Source organism: Lutra lutra, chromosome 4 (assembly GCF_902655055.1).
Source record: "Lutra lutra chromosome 4, mLutLut1.2, whole genome shotgun sequence".
NCBI classification, from domain to species: Eukaryota; Metazoa; Chordata; class Mammalia; order Carnivora; family Mustelidae; genus Lutra; species Lutra lutra.
In genome coordinates this window covers 173,741,825-173,769,096 of record NC_062281.1, presented here as the reverse complement: position 1 = coordinate 173,769,096, position 27,272 = coordinate 173,741,825, and the positions used below count along the sequence as shown (strand labels likewise).

Here is a 27,272-nt window from a genome sequence, read left to right as displayed (position 1 = left end):
AAATTATACATATCCCATTTAATGAGCACAGTGCCACAGGATAGGCTCCCGAGCAAATGGAGACCTTTTTTCCAAGTATCCCTTTTTCTTTTTACATTCATCAATTTGTTTATGTGTGTGTTTTTAAGTCATCTCTACCCCCAAGGTGGGGCTGAAACTCATGACTCCAAGATTAAGAGTTGCATGCTCTACTGACTGAGCCAGCCAGACACCCCTTGGGTTATTTTTTAATTAAGACCAACCCCATGAGCATCTAGGCAGGGTTTATCTTCCTTTCTACCTAGAAAAAGGGCCTAAGAAACCAACATAAATCAGCTTTAAGGAAAGAGGGGAAGGGAATTCACATTTTGCATTCCCCTACTCCCATCTAGCTTCAAGGACAGAAATGCAAAAACACTGGGAATTTTTTTTAAAAACATAAGATTACTCTAATGAGGCTGGATAAGGATACTTTAAGATGCTAGAGAGAAAAAGAAAAAAAAAGTGACAAAGCACTAAATTGATTCTGCACTCATTAAGGGCACCACTAGAACACTTCATGTAGCCCATTAGCCGTGACAACACATTATGTTTGATTTGTCAACTACACCCTATAATTAAAGGGCTGTCAGTGTTATCATTATAAATGTCACTAAGTTTAACTGTAAATAGCAGTAAAACCAGTAAGCAAGTACCTTAGAATACGAGCTTATTTCCTCTAATACTCCCTAAAATGCACCCAGTTAAGTAACAATAATGTGAAATATGCTTCACTTGTTCATATAAAGCAGTTTCTATTAAAAAAATCATTAAAATAATTATTTAGAACTGTCTGAACTTCAAACTGACAGAACTGAAACCACCATTAGTCTTTCCCAATATGCTTCTGATTTGTAAGAACATTAGTCAAAAGATTTTAAAGGTCTAATTTGGGGGATATCCTCTTATAAAGTATTCCAGGGGCACCTGGTGGCTCAGTTGAGCATCTGACTTGGTTTCAGCATGGAGTCTGCCTGAGATTCTTTCTCTCCCTTTGTCCCTCCCCCCACTCACACTCTCTCTCTCTCTTTTTCTCTAAAATAAATAAATAAATAAAACCACAAAATATTCCAAACTTTCTTCACCTAGCAAAAGTAGATTAACGATCCACTTAAAATCTCTGGGAAAAGGGGGCACCTGGGTGGCTCAGTGGGTTAAAGCCTCTGTCTTCTGCTCAGGTCACGATCCCATGGTCCTGGGATGGAGCCCCACCTAGGGTTTTCTGCTCAGCAGGGAGCCTGCTTCCTCTCTCTCTGCCTGCCTCTCTGCCTACTTGTGATCTCTGTCTGTCAAATAAATAAATAAAATCTTTAAAAAAAAAAAAAAAAAAAAAACCTCTGGAAAAAGGAAAGAAATTCCAAGCTTAATTCTAAATGTTAGATTTTTAATTTTATCTGATCACAGCTATTTAAACCAAAGTGTCGATTTAAAGGCATAGAATAAATCCCAGACTCACCATTATCTTCAACAACCTAGTTCAAGTTCTTTAGTTCACTTCTACTTCATAAAAGTGTTTGCCAACATTACTGATTCAAACAAACTATAGTCAACCCACAGTTCATTTTCTCATCAATGCCATCTGTCAAAACAAACTGATTTCTCATCTGCCCACTGGAGAACACACTCACAATATAGGAAAAAGAACTCATAGTCAGCCTAGTTTCAGAAGTTAAAATTTTGTTTTTATATCTTAAACACAGGATTACATTTTATACATGTTTATACATATCCCCAATGACTTCCAGCCAGGGCACCTTAAAGTCCTTTAGAAATGGGAATACAAGCAAATTATTACCATGGCATTCTATTAAAATGCATTTTTTAAAAACATAATGCTTGGCTATTTAGTTTTTGTGTTTCACCAAATGGAGGTGAGGAAACTTTATGGATCAGATATAAGACAACTGCCTTACCAACAGGACATTTATTTTCTTTGCATGAACTGCCTTCCCAACTACTGACCAATGCATAAAGACTACAGAACTACCTTTCCAAAAAAAAAAAAAAAAAAAAAGAACATAACCTCCTACCACTCTCTTTATTACTTTCTTCCTAACCAACTACTTTAAAACTCTCTAATTCTCTTCCTACAACACTGTCTTCCCACAATTAAATCAAAGAACCCTACTAAAACACCTAAGACTACAAGGTCATTTCATTACACGCTCTTGTGCTTCAGACAACTATTTATAGGCAAGAAGGTACAAAATTTTACCTAATCTGAGGCTCCTGTTTCCAATAAATGAAATAGTGTACTTAGAGACTAAGGAGGAATTTAAAATAATTCCAATCACTTCATGTTCAAACTGAAAAAAAGAGAAACCTAATCACAGAAAACTTTCCTAGAAACCTACCACAAAGTGTCAGAAACTATGCTGATTACTCTAAAGCAAGATGCCCTCTCCCATCTTAACCTCTTCTCCAGGCTTTTCTGTCCCCTATCAGTTTATCCACAAAACCATAAGTAACTAATTAGTGCTTGCAAAGTCAGAAAGAATACAGCTGGTCCTCAAACAACACAGGTTTGAACTGTGTGGGTCCACTTACAGGCAGATTTTTTTCTAATAAACACAGTATAGTACTATAAATGTATTTTCTCTAATTTTTTCTTAATAAAATTTTCTTCTCTCTAGCTGACTTTATCATAAGAATATAGCACATAATACATGTAACATACAAAATACATGTTAATGTATTTTGCTATATAATGCTATTGGTCGGGCTTCTGGTCAACAGTAGGTTATTGGTAGTTAAGTTTTTGGGAAGTCAAAAGTTATAAGTAGATTTCTGACTATGTGGGGGGGTTGGTGCCCCTAACCTCACATTCAAGAGCCAACTGTATTTCCATGTGACTTAAAAATTTCTGATGGAAATTACTTTCAGTTAGATTCAAACCAGTAGCCTAGATACAAAAGCTAAATATTGCAATAATATCCTAGAGAAAACAAAATGCAAACTTCCATTTTCTTAAAATAAGTGTACACTCAATTTTGCTTTTCATTTGTTGAAAATACTCCACATATATAGACTTTAAGGGCACAAATGAACAAAACTGCCAATTCACAACCTTGTAAAGACTGTTTTCAACACTGTATCTCCTATAAGCTTAAAAAGCATACTACTGAGGGCCCGGTTTTAAAAATAGTTAAGTTTAAAAGGTACTACTTGTTTGTAGTGAAAGATGAAAACACGACACACTCACTAGAACATGGATTCCTTCCTTTTCAACTGGAGCCTTATCGTATGTAGCATCACAAACTCGAACCAAAGTTGTCACTCCATACTTCTTAAGTTCCTTTAAGGAAGACAAATATAAGGGATCATATTTTTAGAATCTGCAACCGAAACTTTAAAATAAAAATAAACTGAAGCAATGAAACATCATTTTTAGACAAAGATAAAAATCATTCTCATTGTGGCAACATATAGAATGAACACTCAGGCTCTTACTGGAAGCATCAACATAATCACCTTTATAAAGGACAATTTGGTAACATATCACAAAAACTATAAAAGCACAATAAACTTTGACCTAGAAATTCTATTTCTGAGAATTTATACTAACAAAGTAATTAAAGATATACCCAAAGATTTTGGTACCAGTGTATTCAACATGGGCTGTTTGGAATGGTAAAAAGATGGAAACATGAATAGTCCAAAAACAGGGTAACAGAGTATGGCACATTCATACAGGATACTGTGACAGCTATAAAAATAATCTAAAAAGGTTGGGGGAAGATTTTTTAAAACATAGTGTGTCCCTGGGGCGCCTGTCTCAGGTTGTTCTCGGGGTCCTGGGATGGAGCCCCGCATCAGGCTCTCTGCTCAATGGGAAGCCTGCTTCCCCTCTGCCTGCCTCTCTGCCTACTTGTGATCTCTCTGTCAAATAAATAAATAAAATCTTTAAAAAGAAAAAAATATATATATATAGTGTGTGTGTGTGTTCCTATTATGTGTATATAAATAAATATACACATATATGCAGAGAAAAACATCCAGACCCAGGTATTAAGAATTTTCAAACTATCTTTTGTTTATGTGTATCTTCTGATTTTTACACAGTAAGTACTTAATGCTTTTTTAATTTAAAGAAACAAAAGTAGGGCACCTGGCTGTCTCAGTCAGTAGAACATGCAACTCTTGATCTTGAGGTTGTAAGTTCAAGCCCCAAAGTGGGTATAGAGGTTACTTAAAAATAAGATCTTTAGGGGCGCCTGGGAGGCTCAGTTATTAAGCGTCTGCCTTTGGCTCAGGTCATGATCTCAGGGTCCCGGGATTGACCCCGCATTGGGCTCCCTGCTCAGTGAGAAGCCTGCCTCTCCCTCTCCCACTACCCCTGCTTGTATTCCCTCTCTCACTGTCTCTCTCTCCATGTCAAATAAATAAACAAAATCTTCAAAAAAAAATTTTTTTTAATTTAAAAACAAAATCTTTTAAAAAAATAATAAAATGAAGAAACAGAGGTAATTTTGAAATTAAGATTTAAAAGTGGTATCATGGGGCGCCTGGGTGGCTCAGTGGGTTAAGCCGCTGCCTTCGGCTCAGGTCATGATCTCAGGGTCCTGGGATCTAGTCCCGCATCGGGCTCTCTGCTCAGCAAGAAGCCTGCTTCCCTCTCTCTCTCTGCTTGCCTCTCTGTCTACTTGTGATCTCTCTCTGTCAAATAAATAAATAAAATCTTTAAAAAAAAAAATAAATAAAAAAATAAAAGTGGTATCATGGGGCGCCTGGGTGGCTCAGTGGGTTAAGCCGATGCCTTCGGCTCAGGTCATGATCTCAGGGTCCTGGGATCTAGTCCCGCATCGGGCTCTCTGCTCAGCAAGAAGCCTGCTTCCCTCTCTCTCTCTGCTTGCCTCTCTGTCTACTTGTGATCTCTCTCTGTCAAATAAATAAATAAAATCTTTAAAAAAAAAAATAAATAAAAAAATAAAAGTGGTATCATGGGGCGCCTGGGTGGCTCAGTGGGTTAAGCCGATGCCTTCGGCTCAGGTCATGATCTCAGGGTCCTGGGATCGAGCCCCGCATCGGGCTCTCTGCTCGGCAGGGAGCCTGCTTCCTCCTCTCTCTCTGCCTGCCTCTCTGCCTGCTTGTGATCTCTGTCAAATAAATAAATAAAATCTTTAAAAAATAAATAAATAAAAGTGGTATCATATTACGAAGCCTACAAATATACCATCACAGCCAAAAGCCTTGCTCCTTGGGGGGTTGGGGGCTCAGGTCAAGATCCCAGGGTCCTGGGATGGAGCCTGCATCGCATTGGGCTCTCTGCTCAGCAGGGAGCCTGCTTCCCCCTCCCCCTCTGCCTGCCTCTCTGCCTACTTGTGATCTCTGTGTGTGAAATAAATAAATAAATAATCTTAAAAAAAAAAAAAAAAAAAAGGCAGCAGCCTTGTTTTCCTACTGCATGCCTAATCCAGTGACCACCTATCTTCAGTGGGCCACCAACATCTTTTTATAGTTAAAGGACAGTGGCCTCTGCCACTTCTGGAGTCTATGGCCAAGGAATCCATAGGCTGAAAATAGTATCACATAATTCAACCAGGCTTAAAGGTGACTGAACAACCTAAGGGCACACAGGCCTGGAATCAACTTGTACACTGTGTACACAAAGTTAAGAAGCTCTGGGAATTAAGTATAAATGAGCAGGAACAATGCTATCCTATAAGAAGTGTCCATCTATCATTTGGTTATCTAAAGAGTAAAGTTATTTTTATTTTTTTTTTTATAGAGAATTTTTTTTTTTTAAGATTTTCATTTATTTGACAGATCACAAGTAGGCACAGAGGCAGGCAGAGAGAGAGAGGAAGAGGAGGCAGGCTCCCTGCTGAGCAGAGAGCCCGATGTGAGGCTCGATCCCAGGACCCTGGGATCATGACCTGAGCCGAAGGCAGAGGCCTTAACCACTGAGCCACCCAGGTGCCCCTAAAGAGTAAAGTTATTTTAATTGCTAAAGGAATTGCTAATTCCTTTAGCACTCTTTCTTCACTGAAAGGCCTTCTAAAACAGACTCAGAAAACAGACTCAGGAAAAGTTGTTAGTATTACATGGAGTCAGTAATTTTAAAACATTTCAAAAAAACAGATAAAATCCTACTAAAATGAACTCCACAGTGGCCATTCACTGAAAGATTATAACAGAAGTTTTTATAGTAAATATTTGTGTCCTTAAGCAAGTCAAAACCTCTTCTGAACTGCTGTGCCATCTGTAACATGAGAGGGGTAGATTTAGGATCCCTAGGAGTTCATTCAGCTCTCTAAGACTACTCCATAAATATAGAAGAGAAAATGAAGGATCTGACATAAAAATGTTATCTAAAATACCTTTCCTCCCTGTAAGGTTCTAATCTTTGTATATGATGGTTACTATTGCTAAGTAGTTCTGGAGTAGGTTTTTATCAAAAGAGGCTAGAATATTTGAGGCAGACATGGGTTTCTGAGTCAGAGACAGTTCTACCGTAGGCTGTATACCTTGAGGTAAATTACTAAATTACCATATTGCCCTGAAACTCAGTTTCCTCATCTAGAGGACGAAGACAGTAACAGTACCTATACCTCATAGGGCTATTTTGAGTAGTAAATTATATAATGCACAAAACTGCTTACTGTCATGTTGGATACATACTATGTGTTCAATAAATGTTAATTGTTTTTATTATTAAAAATATGATGAACTGCTATGTAGAAAGGATATTAAAAACAACTAGATAATTTCTAAAGTCTCCCAAAATTCCATAAATGTTCTTTTAAAAACCTGTTATAATTAATGCAACCCAATTCGAACAAAGACTGGTAGGAGGATGATCCATATTCCAAACAAAGAAATAAACAGCCCTGTGTTAAGAGATTCCTTCAAAATGCTGTTCATTTATAACTGTACCGATCGATCAACCCAAAAAGTAGACCAAACTGCAGTCTTACCTCTGTGAATTTGTTGAGGGTAGCATTGGTAGGGTTGTGAGTTATCAGAAAACGCATGTTCTCATAGGAGATCTCCACAGGGGCTGGACGGTTCATTATGGCAAATAAAAAGTGTGAGCGTGCGTGTATGGGTGTGATGGGGAAAATGACAAAAAAAAAAAAAAAATCAATAAATCTTGAAATGTTTCACAGCAGAAAACATTAAAAAAGACCACTAAAATGCCTACTATCGATCAGTGTTTGCTCTATTCAACTTGTTTATTCTTTAAGAAGCTTCTCTCTTCAAGGTAAAGCAGAAGTATTTAGAATCCACTTGAATCCAAATTCAACTTGGGCCTCAATGTCTGCAGATGGATACCTTCGGACTCCAAAAAAAATCCAACTACATACAAAACTTAAGTAGCCTTTACTACATTTAGGCACTAGTGAGACAAGTTAAGTGTAGATTGCTTTCCACTTTGTTTACTTGATGCTTAATTTTACTGGAGTCATTAAAAGAAATATGCTTGTAATAAAAAAAAAAAAAAAGCCAACTATTTCTGAGGCCAGTCTTGGTGTCCAGAGTCTTCAAGGCAAGGTTAATTATGGCACATAGAACCCCCAAGCTCACTTGTCAGCGAAAACGCTGTGCTGAGCCTGGCAGAAGTCTGCCCTCACGCTCAGAATCGCCATAAATGTGCAACGTATATTCCAACGAAAAACCTAGAGGAGAAAAGCATAAGTAAAATGAACTGAGACTGACAGCACGGTAAACATATTCAAAGTCAAGAATACGTTCTCTATGAATCCAAAGACATCTGAAATGCCACCAATTCTTAATTATTGTCATCTACAAAGACAACGATAAAAAATGTATACCAAGAATTTTAAAAGTCAGAAATTCAGAAGTATGTCTTTCTTTTTCAAAAGGGGATTCAACAAAATTTCTGTATTAGTAAGAATATTTGTAACTCAAGTCATTTTTAAGTGACCTTATTTTCAAGTTCACTTATTTTATTTTTTTTAAGATTTTTATTTATTTATTTGACAGAGATCACAAGTAGGCAGAGAGGGGGGGAAGCAGGCTCCCCGCCGAGCAGAGAGCCTGAAGTGGGGCTCAATCCCAGAACCCTGAGATCACGACCCGAGAAGAAGGCAGAGGCTTTAACCCACTGAGCCACCCAGGCACCTCTTTCAAGCTCATTTAAAAGAGTTATTAGGGTTGCCTGGGTGGTGGCTCAGTTGTTAAGTGTCTGCCTTAGGCTTGGGTCATGATACCAGTGTGCTGGGATCAAGCCTTGCACTGGGCTGCATGCTCAGCAGGAAGCCTGTTTCTCCCTCTCCCGCTCCCCCCCCCACTTGTGTTCCCTCTCTCACTGTCTCCCTGTCAAATACATAAATAAAATCTTTTTGAAAAAATTAAATTAAAAAAAAAAAAGAGTTATTAAAAGATCCTTAAAGAAAGCTTCCCTCCACAGACTCTTCATAAAGCTCACAATGATTTTGTTCTTCTGCTTTGATGGTTCAGTCCTTTACACAGACACTTTGCTTAAAGTAACATACATCTATCTGTAGGGGCACCTGGGTGGCTCTGTGGTTAAGTGTCTGCCTTTGACTCAGGTCATGATCCCAGGGTCCTGGGACTGAGCCCCATGTCAGGCTCCCTGCTCATCGGGGAGCCTGCTTCTCCCTCTCCCTCTGCTGCTCCCCCCGCTGTGCTCTCTCTCTCTGTCAAGTAAATAAATAAAATCTTAAGAAAAAGAAAAGATACATCTGTAAATGGATGAAGGGTATTTACTAAAATTCCACTTTGAGGATTTAATTCTTTCTATCCAAAGGATATGCACTGGCCCCCAATTATAACACCAGTCCATAAAGTACTTTTGAAAAAATTTATTTTCCTTACAACTCTAAGTAGTTGTTACTACCTACAAGGAATGAAGAAAGAGAAGTGACTTTTCTAAGGTGAATATCTTCTATTAATCAAAGGTTTTTATTCCAATGTACAGTAATGCCTACTGCCTCAACTAATGCATAAATCCCATCCTCTCATTTCTAGTCCAGTTTACCTCTTTTTTTTCCCCCCTGAAAGAGAGAGTCAAACAATCTCAAGAAGGCTCGAAGCCCAGCACACAGCCTGATGTAGGGCTCTATCTTACGACCCTGAGATCACGACCTGAGCAGAAATCTAGCATCAGACACTCAACTGACTGAGCCACCCAGGCACTCCTAGTCCAGTTTACCTTTTTACTATTTCTCACATCACATCACTATCTCAAGAGTACAAAAGCACCTAACGGTCACCAATTCAATACAGCATTCTCCTCCCCATACCAAAAACAAGGTGAGAAAGAAAAGTGGCAGAATTTTTAATATTATTTTGGGCCTGCTGTACTGAAACACAGTAATCTTTATAGTTAGCTCAGTCAGAGTATCAACAAAATCATAAGTTGCTCTGAGGGCACCTGGCTGGCTCAGTCAGTACAGCAAGCAACTCTTAATCTTCTGGTCATAAGTCTGAGCCCCATGTTGGGTGTAAAGATTATATAAATAAATAAATCTTCATAAATAAATAAACATAGCTCTGGAAATAGGGACAACGTCTAAGTTCTTTCCCTTGCATCTTTTCTAACCCACCAATAAATGCTTATTTAGTAGTCTCTGAAAAGATAAGTGTGACCAGATAGAAAAAGACATGAAAGGTAAGTACCACAAAACCATTTCAGAAGGAAACGAAAATACAATTAAGAATTGTAAGAAAAGGGGTGCCTGGGTGGCTCAGGAGGTTAAAGCCTCTGCCTTCGGCTCAGGTCATGATCTCAGGGTTCTGGGATCAAGCCTCAGATCAGGCTCTCTGCTCAGCAGGGAGCCTGTTCCCCCCCACCCCTGCCCCTCTCTGCCTACTTGTGATCTCTGTCAAATAAATAAATAATCTTTTTTAAAAAAAAGAAAAAAAGAAAGTTGTAAGAAAAAACCAAGGCCTACAAACTTTCAAGCCTATTCTATCCACAAGTCTTTTTATGATATTCTTATGACACTGTATTTTTTTTAAAGATTTTATTTATTTATTTGGCAGACAGAGATCACAAGCAGGCAGAGAGGCAGGTAGAGAGAGAGGAGGAAGCAGGCTCCCCGCCGAGCAGAGAGCCCAATATGGGGCTCGATCCCAGGACCCTGGGATCACGACCCAAGCGGAAGGCAGAGGCTTTAACCCACTGAGCCACCCAGGCACCCCATGACACTGTATTTTTAAAGTTACATACTTGTAACAATATTATCATGGACACAAGCACAAAACTCAAATGTTCCTAAAATACGAAAGATATGCAAGAAATTAGAAATTCAAAACGGCATTCTAGGAACTTCAATACCTCAGCAGAAATTATACACTACAGTAAAATCATGAAACTTCTAATACTCAAACTAAGAAAAATAAAAATATATACCACCATTTTCCTAACTGTAACCCCAAAACAGGAACCTTAGATTACACATTTGATAGAGTACTCCTTGTACAGTCAAGGAATTTTAAAGCTAGGAGAAACTTAGAGCAATGACTCTGACCTTAAAAAAAAAAAAAAAAAAAAAAAAGAAAGAAAGAAAAGAAAAGAAAAAGAAAAAAAAAAGAAAAAAGAAAAACAAAATGATGTTTGGGAGCAAGAGAGGTTAAAATGACTTAACTAAGACCACATCACTAATTAGTAGCAGATCAAAGACAGGAACCCAGGTCTCCTAACTCGATTCATTTTTCCTTCAATTTTGACTATGGAGGTATCCACATATTTTTCAGGTCATAATCTTTTTCATGTAACTCTAACTTTTCTTCAAATATTTGCTTGGATGTTGATCTGCAACTCTGTGACCTTAAATAAGGGGAGAAAAGATTATTAAAGTAACCACTCAAAGAACAATGGTTTGCATGCAGTGAAAAGCAAAACACAAGGAAATTCTAACCTGTTTGAATCCCTTTGGTTTAATGATGTTATCACAGCTAATATGTGTGTCAGCTGAATAAAGGCACTGAAAGACCGGCTTTGTAGTGATGGCCAGTTTTGAAAGGTTACAGCTCTAGCATTAAGTTTTCTACCTAGTCTCCAGTGTTTGTCCACTTAGCAAACAGAACAAGTTTTATCCCATCTTATTCCTTTTAGAAGTACCACTTCCAAGGATAAGGATAAATTCATTATTAGATTTTCAATTCTTAACAAAATTCAATTCTTAAGAAAAATTAACAATTTTTCAATTCTTAACAAAAATAACAAAATCCCCAGCAAAGGATTTCCACCAAATCAAACAGTTATGTTCTATTAATGTTAAAAGATGTATGATAAAAACAAGCTTCTGTTCCATCTCCCAACCCTAAGAGTTCAACTACACATCAACAGTTAAATGCTCTTGCACCTATCTATTCAGATAAACTAATGTTAATTCGTGTAAGAGACATAAGAATACAAAGCGGTCTGTAAAAAAAAAAAACCATAACCCACCACAGCTGGAAGGTACTAAAAATTACAAAGCCCTATAGTTTAGCATAAACTCAGCATCTACACATCTTATAGGAAAATTTTCTTCTAAACCCATCTCTCTGACATTAAGTAATTTTATCTTTTATAGAACCTAACTTTTAAAATGTTGAATTTGGGACATTCCCATTTCCTATACAATACTTGCATTTTTAACCAAAGAAGATAACTTCACTGCAGGATTAGAAGGAATGGTCTATGACAGAGAAATCCTTTTAAATTAAGGAGAAGAAGGAAGGAGAAAGAGGAAAAAGATGAAGAAAGGGGAAGCTCGAAGAGCAAGTGAGCAAGAGGCCAACTAAGCTAAGAGAATGTACTACCAGTAAGACTAAGTCAATAACACAACAGAAACTACTTTAAACTTTGAAGAGAGGTATGTCAGAGTTTAAATATCCTGTGTCAATACTCTAGTGCTAACATCTAAATGAAATGAGAATCAAACGCATGAAATAATATAATACCATTATTTAATCATGATATATTCTTAAAATGGAACATCATGCTGAGGTTAAAAAGAATCAAACAGATCTGTATGAAATATGGAAAGATGGCCAAGAGACTCTAATAACTGCAAAGAGCACATGATGGTATGAACAGTATAAAGAGAAATATTTGTGAGTAATGTATAGCTTTCATACCCATCAACTATCTGGAAAGTTACAAGAGGTAACTAGTTGTCAGGGTCAAGGGGACCAGAGGTGGAGGCCAGAAGCATGATTTACTTTATCATTCATTATACATTGCTTCTGAAATATTTTGCTTTTCCCATGGACATGTATTACCTTTTTCTTTTTATTCCAGGGTGATAAAGAATCCTACAACGATTTACAATTTAACCATGTTCTCAAAAGTGCTATAACCACAGGATTATAAAGAGCCTTGAGAGAGCTAGTCACTCTTAGTCCCAGGCAGGCCTGTTCCCACACAATTCCAGACAGTTTTCTTCTTTGTTAAAGATATTAAATTACTGAGTAAAATTCAGGTTCTTCTTTGGCAACTGTAATTCTAAGTTCAACTACAAATACAGAGAATTTGAGGGCAACACAAACTTATTAGGCATCCTTTTAAAAATTCTGTCAATCCACTCACATCAAGTTTTCCACCGAGAAATTCTCTATTTCCAAGTTAAAGTAAATGATAAAATAAACTCTCTAATTTGATGGGTTATGCCAGGATTCACCAAATTAAAACAGTACATTATAATATAAATACACAATAAAGAAGTCTAGATCTAAGAAAAAAATCTCAAAGCAAAGGTCTGGAAAAACAAGTAAGCATACATTTACTGTTATTTTTCTTACCAGAAATTCTACAGGAAGTCATGCAAATTTGAGTCAGCTTGGTTTGTAGAAACAGGCAACATGAAAGCATTATACTGCATATACAGCTAAAACCTTGCAACAAGTTTTTCCTAAAGCAAATTCACCTCACTTCAACAAAGACACCTGCACTTCTCTTAAATAAGTATGAATGATCAAGAGTAAAGAATTCACTCTCATAAAGAGTTAAAACATCTTCCTTACAATTTGGCTAATTAAGAATTTATTAATAATTCAAGTTATTTATTAGACACGTACTATGCATCCTAGTACTCTTTAAAGTGCAGCAAGAGCAGTAAACGAAAATTCTCAGTAGGCAGAAAAAGATAAAATATGCCACTGTTATGGAGAAAAACGCAAAGGAGGGGAAACTGCAGTGCCAGAAAGGAGAGGGCTTCTAATTTTAAATAAGGCTATCAGGAAAGGCCTCACTGAAAAAAAGTGACATTTTATCCAAGACCTGGGGGTGTGAGCCAAACAGATATTTGAAGGAGCATTCTAGGCAAAGGGATTAGCTGTTGCAAAGGTTATAAGGTGGGGCCATGCTTGGAGTGTTCTATGAACAACCCTCTCTCTTCCCCCTCTGACAAATAAATCTTTAAAAAAAAAAAAAAAAAAAAAAAGACTTTAAGGTAAATTTGTCCACAAACTGGATATGGGGTCTATGAAAAGACTCAAGGTCCTGAGTAACTCTAAGAACCCTAACTTAATATTCAGAAATTATTCAAACAACAGATGAATAAAATCCTCACAACTATCAAGGAAGAAAAATAGGGAATTTGTCTGTATAAGGGAATTTTATCTGTAAAGTACTACTGTATCTACTGCATTCTGACCATTTGAGGAAAAAATGTATCTTACAGACTTATTAAAATGATCTTAACTTTGCTAATTAATCTTCTAGTTTAACTGGTCTCAAAATGAAAGCTACTCATCTTTCATAACTTACTCCCAAATTATCAGAGTTCTGTGGAAATAATAGTTCTACTCTCTCTTTTTGTTCATCCCTGTAGTTCCACTTATCAAACTAAAACTGTATACATCTGGTTCCTTGAATTTATTAGACAATTTAAATTAATGTTAATTCCCCTCCCCTACTATACTGTTCCAGGTAGCTGATAAGGATAGAGGTATCATTAAATTCTACACAAATTAGGGTCCAAAATATCTGTGAACAAGGTAAAAATAGCTTCTTTACTGCTAAAAAAAAAAAAAAGTTTCATAGTTACTCTCTTGGTTATTCCCACTTTTCTACTTCCTCATTTAAGGAGGGAACTTGAGAATCAAGTTCCAGTACAGAAATCAATAATCACTTATATAAAAAGAAATTATGACCTTGATTGTGGGAAAATACTGTAACATTTCAGAACCAGCATGATATACATGGCCTGCCACTAAGAAAGGAAAGGAAAACAATTAACCAACAATTGCACCTGCTTCTGAGAACAGCGACCGTTATGAAGTCCTGTGGGCCCAGTTCCCACTCAAATGAAAAGGGAGTGGTTTTCAAATTCGTGTGTACCCTAGTGATTAGAAGTACTTGTCATTTTCTAGTAATTCCTACCTCTACAAATAACTATAAGACAAAAATTGCATTAAATATTTTCATGCCACACTCGAAAATATTTACTTTTCAATTCTGTACTGTTTCTCTAAAGATCAGCAATTCTCCAGTTGAATTTCTTGACCAAAAGTCTTATTTTCCCTTCCATAAATAAAATTTAAAAGAAGGTAACAGGACTATGGCCAATTTTCACTTTTTTAAAAAAATTATTCGAATACCAATAATAACATTAAAAATCCTACCAGCACAATTCTAATATTGGGCATTAATCTTATTGAGTTCAGTGAATTTTTAAAATATTAAGCTAAACATTTAGCTCTATTATATTGATTCTAATCATTCACTCTTTTCATTTCCAGGCAAAGACATCATGGCTATCCCTCTTCATGGGCTTTATGCTTAAAGATTTTACTTTATGTGCACTTTAAGATTCCCAAGCCTCTTTATTATAAAGTTTAAGCACATTATTTTCCTAAATAACTGTGGTAACCTCCTTTACATGATAAAAACTATCTCATATTCAGCAGCATTCCCATATAATTAAATTCTAATATTTGTTTTCTTCCTTTCTTACATCCTTCTTTTAACCTCAAAAGGCTAAGTAATTTTCCCAGAGAACAATTTCTTAATCATTTTAATTTAGTTTCCAACATCATTATGTATTCTCTCTCTCACTCTCTCTAACACATAAATAAAATCTTAAAAAAAAAAAAAAAAAGGAAAGAAAATCCAAAAGGACACCTGGATTCAACCTGTCAACACCACTTTGAAATATTTTCTGAGCTATATCAGGACAGTTAGAATGACTGTAACAGCTGTGAGTTCCCTGAGGTTGCAAAATAGATACTTGGGAAAAGGTTATTTGAATCACCTTTCAAAATAACCTACAGCACAGGAGCAGCATGCAAAGTAAGAACTTCCAGGCTATTGTTAGCATTATTTAAAATACATGTTTTAGAGCTGAGCAGTTTATAGGTCAACTTAACTCTTTCATTTCCCCATTTTGTCAAGTGTATTGAGCATTATTTAAAGGTCCTGTTCAAATATTCACCACCAACAAGGAGGGAAGGAAGCTCTCTATGTACAGGATACAGAATAAAAACATTCCAAATTACATCTTGTCAGCATAAATTCTTTGTTTGAGCCCCAGAAATTTTTCTGCTGTTAGGGCATTTTGGTCCAAGTTTCCCCTAAAACCGGTTAAGTTACACTTCACTTCCTCTCCTAAACTTTTTATAAATCACATTGCACTTCACAGCCATCTATGTCCTGAGTATAATACAAGATAAACAGTCAAGAACACAAATCATTCTATTTGGAGCTGCTAGTGGCCTTTTAAAATATATACTGTCTACCCACTAACTGTCCGATTTATTTTGATAAAACACAACATTCACAGTCTTTAAAACACATACAGTTAAAGCAGTTGTTTTACATTAAAACACATTGGGGAAGGTATGTGCTATGGTGAGTGCTGTGAAGTGTGTAAGCCTGATGATTCACAGACCTGTAGCCCTTGGGCAAATAATACATTATATGTTAATTAAAAAAAAAAAAAAAACAACCCAAAAACAAAACCACAAAAGTGAAGTTAAAATGGTAGAAATAGTTAAATACCTCTATAATGCCATGTCAAGAGATAATTATTCTTTGCTCACCAGCTTAGTTCAACATGAATTTGCCTTTATTCTCTTCCCACTTAAAGAATGCAAAATTTAATCTTTCTTGTACTCTTCCTCCAAATGCTTAGTGAGATGGAGGACAATATGTCACCTCTGAATGATACTAAAATGCAGCACATCCAATCTTACAACAAGCATTTGTGGAGCTCTTTGAGCATGCCATACAAACACTATCCAGGATCAAGATACTAAAAGAATCCATGTGGGTGAAAAATATTTAATGAAGGACATTAAAATTTCATAATAATGCTATATACTTTGAAGACAAAAAATATGAGTAGAATGGAGTAGGATTAATTAGGACCTACGAGGAAAGGTAAAACTTTTATAGAGAAAGGAAAGGAGTCTTTGGTTGGTAACTCTAGGAGGCCTTGACCATGCTGAGAATTTCAAACCAATTCAAATGCAATAAAAACTCTTAGGAATTTAAAAGTATGAACAGTAATCAGGGAGCAATTCTTTGCTCAACGATAGAAAACAAATACGCCACAGTGGTGGGCATCTTCTGATCAACTGAGCAGCTCCATAATTAACAACAAGCTTTACAAAAATAGACTCTCAACTTACTAACTCCTACCTCATAGGTGAATTTGTTTTCTAGCAAACTCATGGGAATTTAACTAAATTCTACTTGCTGCTAACTTCCAAATGAAGATCTCATTTCACTAGAAAAACAACTCAGGACATAGTCTATGACTTAAATTTGAAGTGCTTCTCATCTAGAAAGAGTAAGTTATTGGAATAATTTAAACCAATCACCAAAAGGAAACTTGTTTGTAACCACACATGTGGAATGAAGAGTAATGTCACTTAGAATCTATTGTTTCTCCATCACATCCTTCTCAATTTGCTGACAAATCCTGCCAATGACTCATATCCTTCTGCACTAACCAGTCACTCTGTTCCCTCATGATAGACTTTTCACCAATAATGTAAAGTAGAAAACACATTAATTTGTTTTGCTACTAAAAACAATAAATATCAACATATGTAGATAGATCCAATTTACAGATACCATGCTGATACAATCTAGTGAATGTCTCCTGTAAAAGACTGCCAAAAAAAAAAAAAAAGTTATGCTCAAATCTCAACTAAAAGACAACTACAAGAAAGCAGACTGATTGTGAATTTGAATTCCTGTCAAACGATACATTAGTTAAGAGCCAACATTTTTGACCACTGCAGAAATAAAAACACAAAGCAATTTATCTGATCTGCTAAAGCAAATATATCATGTGTGCATTTTATGCCAAAAGAATTAACATTTCCTGAGAAGAATGAAATTTCAACCCAAAAATACTATGAAAGGAATTAAATATCTCTAAAGGTAAAGACCATTCTAATCATCAAAATATTTTTTCAAAAGAGGCTCAACTAGCAAAGAAAGGGTCGCAGAAGAGCTTAAAATTCTCTAGAGTTTAAAAAGGCAATGTTGCACAATGTAAATATATATTCAAACGATGAGATTTAGTTTCTAGGCCACTTACAATGGAATGGATGCTGTGACACAGAACCTAAGGGTAAGAAATCAGTGTAGGCATACAAAAAACATTTGTACTGGAGCGCCTGAGTGGCTCAGTCAGTTAGGTGTCTGCCTTAGGCTCAGGTCATGATCCTGGGGTCCTGGGACTGAGCCCTGCATCAGGCTCTCTGCTCAGCCAGGAGTCTGCTTCTCCCTCTCCTTCTGCTCCTTCCACCACTCGTGCACACACACTCTCTAATTAAAAAAAAAAAAAAAAATTGTATTCAAATCATATTAAAACTATTGGTATAATATGTCTACTCCTCATAGTCATTTCTCCAGGAAAGATTTTGTACCGTCAGTCTATGTTGATTGAAGAGATAGTTCGGGGGAAACAACGTTAACACAGGCAGTGCAAAAGGGTCATTTTCTCACTTGGGTTCTGGTAACTCCACAGGGTAACTGTGAAAGTGGACAGAGCCTGCAGTGCTGTGTAGCTTCTTTCTTAGAGGTGCTATAGAATAGTGACAGTTTCTGGTTTAGCCTAGACCTCTACAACTCCAAGGAGAAAAAAAAAAACAAAAATACCATATAATATCTACTTGAGCTCTACACCAAGCAATTCTATAGGGCTGCAAGTCCCAACACAGTGGCCAAAGGAGCTAGAAAATGTGGTTCAATCAATAAAACAAAAGATAACTAGAAAAAGCTACCAGACACCTCTACACATATAATACCCCTAAAGATGAAAATGGATGAAAGTCTCTTCTAACATTCCAGATTAACAGACTCAAATCACCACTTCCCAAAAAAAATTTAATTGCTGGTACCACTGTTCACTAACAAACCCAAGCTACAAAATTATGTGAAGTGCAACATCAGAGACTCTCACTTTGTAAATTTAGCAAATTATCATCAGTTTCTATATAACCCAACTAGTGTCTTAAGAAAAATCTCAAAACAGCAACACTCCCAAAAGAACAACAACAAAAAATGTATGCAAGTAACTGAGGTATCTTAAAAAAAAAAAAAACAAAAAACTAAATTTCAGACAAAAAGGCCAACTTCTTTAATGTCCACTTAACTCCTATAGAGTAACAAGAGTTAACTCAAAAATAAAGTTTAGCAAGAGATTTAAGTACCTTAACCCCCAAGGGAAAACTTTTTTTTTTATCCACTGCCATCTATTTACTGATATCTTTAATCTGGATTTCAAAACCTGGAATTCACAAATTGATTCTATACATCAATCTCCTTATCTGTACGAGAGAAAGTGCCACTTAGTCAAAGGATTATTATGAATTTTAAGTAAGATGTTTTATGATCCAGCATTATAAGATTCTCCAGAAGGGAATGTTGAAACCTAAAGCATAATGATGGATTTCACAAGGTGTCCTAAGACCTCAAGATCTCTACCACTGCCCTCTTCATAAATAGAACTAAGTCTACCATGTTAAAATTTGGATCTTGACTTCCAGTAGCTCAAAATTTTTAAAGATCTCCAACTTCTATAAGTAGTACAGCCGATTATACAATGTCTAAAGAAATCAAGCTAACTTGGATTTCACTCTAACTTAGGTTTTGCTCTTCCAAGAGTAACAACTAAAAATTTAGATATTGCTCTTCTGCATGTTATTTGTAAATGCTTTTTCTAGAGACTCCACTGGTTACCAATCCCACATTCCAAAAAAAAGGGAACAGTACAAACCCTGTTAAGTAAACCTCTACTAAATTTAAACTTTACACGTCAAAATTCTACAACTACTACATACAGAAATGCCACCTTTAAAAGACAAAATGTTAGCGTAAGAGTTAACTCTTAAGAAAAATAAATATTTTACCTTGCTTCACACAAATGTCTTTTCAAGGAAATATAAATATGGGGCTTTCAAACTTAAAAAAAGTTATATGCAAAAGCATTCAAACATTTACTCTTCCCTAGTGCCACCAAAGTTCAATGATGTTATAAATGGTTTCTGCTTATAAATTTGGTTAGTTCAAATTAAATATTACTTGACTGACTCATGGAGGGAGTGGTTTGACTTTTGCTGTTCTGAGTCAGAATAGACCCAGTTCAGCAGTTCTAAACAATTTTTCATTTGTAGAGGTGTCCTAAACGTTAGCTTTTTCCAGTTGCAAAATATAACAAACCGTTGACTTAGTAGAAAGGTCTTAGTGGTAATAATAATTCGAATATGTAGTTCAATTTATAATTAACAAGTGCTTCTACATATATTTTCTCACTTCATCTTCACAATCTCCTAAGTATCTCATATTGCTGAACAGAAAGACTTCCACATAGGAGTGACAAGTCCTAGTTGACTCTTACCCCAATAAATAACACTCTTCCTCTCTCTCCCCCAAAATAAAAAACATAAAAGGCTGCTGGGTTTCTTTAATCAGACTTTCTTCTCCTAGACATATCCCAGGTGCCTCATAAAAACTATGTCTCAAAGCACACACCCTGGGGCCCCAAGAGTTTCAAGGCAGACTCTCCACCCACATAAAAGCCTAGCTTAGGCCCCAAAGAGCCTCAAGTCAGCATCTCCTAAATGACCCCCTTGCCTCCAGCCATCTAGTCTTCTGCATTAAATTCAACATTTCTCATCTGTACAAGCTGCTAGGTCACTGTGTGGTTGAGAAACCTCAAAGTGAGACAACCTACTGTGAGGGTGGTAATGGTAGAGTGGAAAAATCAAGGACTTTTGGAGTCATACACACCTGGGTTTTTAATCCATTTCCAATTCTCACTATCTTATGACCTAGGACAAGTTACTTAAACTCTTTGAGCCCATGTATCTGTTCATCTCATCACTGTATCCCAAGTGCCTAGCAAATAGAAACCACTCAATATGTGGAAAGAAATGCAAATGAGGACCCGTACCCCCTTTAGAGTAACTGCAAGAATCATACAGAGAGTGTATAAAAATGCCCGGTGGGTAGGAGGCCCTTAATAATAATGAATCCAGGGGCACCTGGGTGGCTCAGTGGGTTAAAGCCTCTGCCTTCGGCTCAGGTCATGATCCCAGGGTCCTGGGATGGAGCCCCACATCCGGCTATCTGCTCAGCGGGGAGCCTGCTTCCCTCTCAGTCTCTGCCTGCCTGTCTGTCAAATAAATAAATATTTTTTTTAAATTAAAAAAGAATAATAATAATGAATCCCATCTCCCACTAAATATTAACAATAGTATTCACTATTTCTAAAAGCACAAAGCATGCTAATGATTGAAAAGGACACACTAAGAGAAACATAATTTCGGACTTCTAATTACACACCCATGTTTTGGCCTATAATTCTACTATGTCTACTACCAAAAGGACCACCGTCTTTGCTTATCCTACTGAAAGACTCCCAAATTCTAAGAACCTTCTCATCATTAAAGTGTAAAATCCATAACAAGGTACTTTTTATCAAGAGCCCCTAATTCCACAAGAATCTGGCAAAAGTCCGTACCAATATTGATTCACTACCCAATATGAAACAATTTTTTAAATGTCAAAGATTAGAATAATGGCAAACAACTTCTCACCATCTTCAACACAACGGCATGCTGGCAAGTGATTCTGAAGCCTTAAAAATGTGTCATTCTTAGCCTTAATTTCCTTTTGCATGCTGAACAAGGCATAACTTCATTCACTTCCTGTCTGAAACTACTCTGTAATACAGAGCACAGCAGCAAATAACTACCATATTCTAACTCAGCAGCAGTTGTAGTCTGGTGATTCCAAACAGACAAGCAAGCCTACAGTGATGCTTAGAACTGCTACACACTTTTTATGTTTCTTGACAAACTCCAGGGAATAATAAACTAGCCTCTGGTTCTTCTTCATCATCAATGTTACATTATTTTTTTCTTAAGAGTTCTTCTCCAGAAGGGTAGAGAAGAGTTAGTATCTGATAAAATTTTTTTCCATCTACCTAACGACAAAATACCTTTCACCTGAAAAATTAGCAGTAGTTTATAAAACAGTCTATGGTTCTGAATACTCTAAGGGCAAGAGCCTAGGATCCTGGGCAATAGACAAGATTCTTCTACTTAGCTCTCAGAGCGCCAGAGGACGATGGGATGGCCACCACGTCCTTGATAAATTTAGAAATTTGTATCAATGTCATAAAACATAGGGAAAACATTTATCCTCCCTCCCCCCGAAAAGCATGACCTTTCTTTTAAAAATCGCAGAGCCAGAGGACTATAGTGCCCCTGGGATAAACTCCTATACCGTTTCCTCATACTGGAACCCAAGAAACCAGGGACACGACGCTCTTGGAAAGAACTCCCTAACCGAGGACCCCAGGGTTCACTATCGCCATACACAGGGATCACGATCATGGAGAGCCTCCAGGATGCCCGCTCACACACTGGACAATCGCAGGCACACCCTTTCCACGTTCCCTCATCTGCCATTCACTCCTCCCCAGCCTCCCTCTCTCACACTGCACTCATATTCCCCCATACACACTCCCCCACTCTGCCCCATACACTCAACGCTCTCCCTCTCCCACCACCTCACTCTCCCCCATTTACCCCTCTCGCCCACGCGCACTGCCCCTCCCCACACCCCCACTGACCTCTACACTCTGCTGGCACTCACACTGCCCCCGACACGGCCCCCAACTCTCTCATCCACACCCCCCCAACTCCGCCTTCTCTCATCCCTCATGCACACCCAGCCTCTCCCCAACTCACACTGTCCCCCTCAGGCACGCACCTTCTCCCCCCTCAACACTCCACATTCTTCCACACGCACCGTCCCCCCTTCCTCACCCACCCCCGTTCTCCACGTTTCCCGGCCGCGCTCCCCCCGCCCCCGGCCCGGCCCGGCCCTCCTTCCGGGGACGTGTCTCAGGCCTGCACTAATGGCTGCGGCGCCTCCCGCCCTCCCCTTCCCCGAGGCCCCGGGAGCCGGCGCGGGGACCGCCCGGGAGGAGCGCACTCACGCTGGCGAGCTGGGGACTGGGCATTGAAGTCCGGCGGCGGCGGGAGCGAGGAGGCGCCTCTCTCCTCAGTCACCTCGGCGGCGGCGGCGGCGGCGGTAGCGGTGGCGGCGGCGGCGACGACTCCCCCCCAGCCTCGGCGCGCGACACCCGGCCCGGCCCGGCGGCGGCGGCGGCGCGTGTCCACGAGTCCGTCTTGCTGCTGCTGCTGCGGCCGCCGCTGCGTCTCCTGCTGCCGCCGCTGGCCCCGCTGCCGCCGCTGCCCTGTGGCGTCGCCTCGCGCAGTGCCCGGCCGCCGCTGCAGCTCCAGCCGCTACCGGACGGACGACGGTTACAGCCCGGCCGATCGCGCCGCCGCCACCACCGCTGCGCGCGCAGCCGGAACCAGCTCCCGCCGCCGCCCCTCAGGGGGCGCTGCGGGGCGCGGCGCGCGCGCCCACTGGCCCGCCCCCCGCGCCCGCGGACTGGCTGGCGTGCCGGCTCGCGGGGCGGTTGGGCCCGCCCACCTGCCCCGCGGGGTGCTGACCTACTGCCCTCGGCGCCTCCCCCGCTCCTCCTCGTGGTTCGTTCCTCTCCTCACTCCCGGCTGCGGAAGGCGCGTCCATGTGACCGGGAAGGGGGGGGCGGAACGTGGCCAGAGGAGTCGTTCGCCCACGCCGCGGCCCCCTCATCCCACCCGCACCTGGGCAGAGGCGAGGGCCAGCGGCCGTGACGTGACCTGCAAGGTCGAAGGGCTTTTTCCCGCATCCCGAGCCGTGAGGCCTGAGATCAGATCCTGATGGGACTGGGCGGCGACCGAGCCCTTTGCTCGGGGATTTCCAACTCAGAAGTGACAACCAGGGCAGCTCAGTTCTTGGCCGCCCTTCCTCGAGGCCCCAAATAAATAGCGTGCGCGCGTGCGTCTGCAATTCTGCAATTGCGAAGATTGTTTCTGCGCCTCTCCCGGTCCCATCCCCGCGCGACACATACACACATACATACACACACCCCTATGAACCCTTCCTGACAGACCAAATTTCAAACTTCCGGTACGTAGCATCTTGGGCAAGTAAGTTATTTCCTCTCTCTTAGTACTCTAAATTATTAAATGGAAATAGTTACCAGCTACTTCATGAGGCTCTTTTCATGTATCAATGATAGAATGTATGAGAAATGCCTGATAAAGAGAAAATCCTGAATTTAAAGTTTTCCAACCTAATCTCCCCTTTAACGACAGAGATTATCCTAGAGATTCCAGTATTCTCTCTAGCATTTGGAAGGTGACCAGAAATTCTTTAATTCTTTGTCAGACCACGAATTTTGAGTTTCGGTTTGGAAAACGTGGTCACCGGTGAGTTTGGGAGACTGGTCTGGGCCATTGACTCGTCTGACCGCAGCCAGAAAGAGGCACGGGAGGCTGGCTTGGGAGGAAGAGGGGAGGCTCACCCATAAGAGTTGTGGGTGGGGGGCTAACTCTTCCCTAGCCACCCTAGGAAGTCAACCTGTCCAGAACCAGCCCCTATTGAGAAGGGGCTCCTGCACCTTGGGCCGCTTCTCCTCCACCACGACCACACACATGTTCATTTGGCCCTGTGGGAAGAAGCAGTGGTCAGTAGGCATCATTAGGCTGTCCCCACAAGGTAGAACTGGGGCATTGCTCCTGACCAGAAGGCTTCTATTAGAGCTTAGCAGTAAAAAGAAAGGTCTTATGTATGACTCAGCCACATCCAGCCACAACAGAACCCAAGATGTTCACCACCAGCAGGTGGCCCAGAAGAGGGTATTCCAGGGCAAGGCTGGCTGGCAGGACTGTGTGGGAGTTGAGAGGCCCTGAAAGGAGGGGCTGCAGATCAGAATCAAGACCGTTGGATGAGGAGCGCTGCTCAGCTGCTGCTCGCGTTCCAGCATTTTCCACTTCCTGGAAGCACAGACTTGAAACAGAAAACTACATCCTCCGCAAAACTTTTTTGAGTCTCCTGGTCACTGGTTCTTCCACTAAAGTCTAAAAACACCTTACGCAATCGGCTATCCTAGCACTCATCACAGTGTATTGTAAATGCCTATTTTCATGATTCTTCCCTCCTTAGATTGACCTACTTGGGGCAACCTAGTACATGGTTGAACAAATGAATCAATCTTCCCTCATCTAGCTCTCAGCCGGGCCCTAAAATGTCAGTAAATAATACAATGACAACATAAGGAAAGCAATAATGGCCATGAAAGCGGCTACCAATTACTAAGCAAGCATCTACTCTATTCTAAGTCCTGCAAGCTGTTTCGAAATGTATTATGAAGTTTACTCTTCAAATTAACCTTCAAAATAAGGAAGGTATTCTTACCTTCATCTTTTTTTTTTTAAAGATTGTATCTATTTATTTGACAGAGAGAGACACAGCAAGAGAGGGAACACAGCAGGAGGAGTGGGAGAGGGAAAAGCAGGCCTCCCACTGAGCAGGAAGCCCAATGCGGGGCTCGACCCCAGGACCCCAGGACCATGACCTGAGCGGAAGGCAGATGCTTAATGACTGAGCCACCCAGGTGCCCCTCTTACCTTCATCTTAAAGGGGATTGGAAGTTCAGAGAGATTAAATGGCAGACCCAGGATTCAGCACAGGTGTCTGCCTCTAAAGCCCAAATAAGCATAATGTTAGTCTCTGACTCCAGTCAATAACAGGTGTCTCTCAGAGTGGGCTGGAACCCCTTCTGAGATGTTGGAAACAGCCCCCCCCACCCCCCCGCCAACCGAGAGCTAAAGCCCTGAGACCATGATACCACCATACCTCCAGGTCAGCAGGGAAATGCTCTAACCTCTGTCATAAATGACCTCACCCAGATGGTTTCCCAGGGAAGACTCCACAACTCAAAACAGATCAGGAACTGGGCTGCAGGCTCCTTAGTATGGTGCAAACCTCCCATGGCAGTGAGTTTCATACATAAGTGCCCCAAGTTTATCCAGTGCCCTTGCTGAAACCTTCAATTGCCATTAGCTTATTAATCTTCCCAGTGCCCCTGTGAGGCAAAGCTGGCAGTATTCTGGGCCAATTTTATTGAGAGCAGAGCTATGTGGGCCACACACAGGAGTTAGAAGAAGTGGTAATGGTGATGTGGCAAAGAAATGGAGACCCTTGAAGAAGTGGTTTTAGACAGAGGTGGGGACACAAACCAGTGCCTGGTTCCTACCCTGGGACTCTAGACTGTTCCATCTGGCATCCTTGCATTGCCTTTGAGTTCCTGGTTAGCCTTGGGAAGTTACTTCTTCTAGTCTCAATTTCCCCATCTATAAAAAGGTAAAGGTAACAGTATTTACCTCCATAGGTCGTTCTGAGCATCCCAGGAAGTAGTATGTGTAACTCAGGTCGAACCACACTGGACATGTAATAAGTGTTCAATAAATGTTACCTATTATTACAATGGTGCTTGGCAATTATTAGATGGTACTTAACACTTATTAGAATGGTCCTTGGCACTGTGGAATGCATAAACGGAATAAGCTTTGCTATTACTGGTTCTACAGAGTCTTTTTCAAAATTGTAGGCTCTGTTACTGACTACTTGCACTGTGACCTTAACTTCATGAATGAACCTTCTGTCTTCATCTGTGAAATGGGATAGCTCTGAAATGAAGATAATGAAGGTCTTGAAAATGCTTTGTAAACTGTCAAGCACTATGTAAACATTAATCTTTGTTTTATCTATGACTGTACAGAAATCCTAGCTCTGTCCCTTAAATTCCTGACCTCTAAAGTTTCTTCATGTGTAATATGGCCATGAGGATCACATCTATCTCAGAGGGTGGTTGTGAAAAAAAAATTTTTTTAATGATTCACGACGATATTATTTGTAGTGCCTAGCAGGGTGTAGGTGGCCCGTGCCTGTTACTTCTCTACCCCCTGACAGGTGCTGCTTTTCAGTGTCCTGCAGTAAAGAAAGCCGCAGGATCTGGTGGGAAATGTATGAAACCAATAGACCTGGGATTATTCCTGCCTCTGCCGCTGTGAAGCCTTGGGCAAGTTACCTAACCTCTCTGAGTTTTCAGATTTCTTGCGTCTCACAAGAGATAAGGTATGGCTATTTTGCAGTTTCGGGAAGAGGAGACTGACTGACCCGACACAGACCTTGACTCAGAGCAGGGCTTGCTCAGTAAACGGGAGTTACTGACAAATGGGCCGACAGACCTGTGAGCTACTCTTATGGAAAAGACCCAGTTGGAAGCGAGGACCCAAATTCCCCCACCCGATACCAGATGGGGTCTTGAGCTACAAAATAAGAGATGCAGGCTCTCGGTAGGTCCGCAGAGCTTGGGAGGTTCCCACCCAGCACTGCCTCTCTGGTCCCGACCCTGTGGACCAGTCCTGAGAGCCAGGAGACCCACCCCCTCCCAAAGTGATAACCGGGGAGGAGGAGGCAGGGGGAGGAAGGAATGTACTGATTCACCGCCCCACCCATCCCCTGCCTCTAATCTCTCTTCCGGAATTTTACTGCGCTCTAGTGCTGGGGCGGAGGCGGAGGGGGCAGGGCGCGAGTTACCGCCGGCTGCTGGACCCCAGCACCCCACCCTTGCGGATCAGCTGCTACGGGAAGCCCCGGGGAGTGTTGCACACACCCCGGCAGTTTGCTCCCTGCTGTGCGTGCTCTTAGGGGGCGGGACCCGGGGAGCCCTGCACGGAGGGTGAGGAGCTGTGAATTCTGACAGGCGTTCAGACTCGCTCGCGAGTGGGTCCCTCTCCCCTAACCGGTAGGAGATAGAGAGCTGGAGCTGAGTCCCGGCTCGGGCCTGAGTGCCCTGGAAGGCCGCGGCCTCCTCCAGGAACCTTCCCGTGGCCAATCAGCTCTCAGGATCCCCATTTCCACCGCAGTCAGGTGTAACTGGATTGCAGTCAGAAATCCAGAGAGC

General features: G+C 40.4%; 1 protein-coding gene across 3 annotated transcripts in view; it reads right to left on the bottom strand.

Annotated features, from left to right (window-relative positions):
- The window catches only part of PTP4A2 (protein tyrosine phosphatase 4A2), a 29,354-nt gene extending 6,811 nt beyond the window's left edge, over positions 1-22,543 (bottom strand). Inside the window, exons 1-4 of one of the 3 annotated variants that reach the window (XM_047725576.1) lie at positions 22,404-22,542; positions 17,900-17,978; positions 6,936-7,637; positions 3,221-3,313 (exon numbers count right to left, since the gene is read on the bottom strand). In XM_047725576.1, the coding sequence (XP_047581532.1) occupies positions 3,221-3,313; positions 6,936-7,031 (189 nt within the window). In that variant the 5' untranslated portion in view covers positions 7,032-7,637; positions 17,900-17,978; positions 22,404-22,542. Of the gene's footprint in view, positions 1-3,220; positions 3,314-6,935; positions 7,638-10,595; positions 10,778-17,899; positions 17,979-22,403 lie in introns of all 3 variants that reach the window. The other 2 variants (XM_047725577.1, XM_047725574.1) reach the window with 2 other exon arrangements.
- Positions 22,544-27,272: the final 4,729 nt, after the last annotated feature.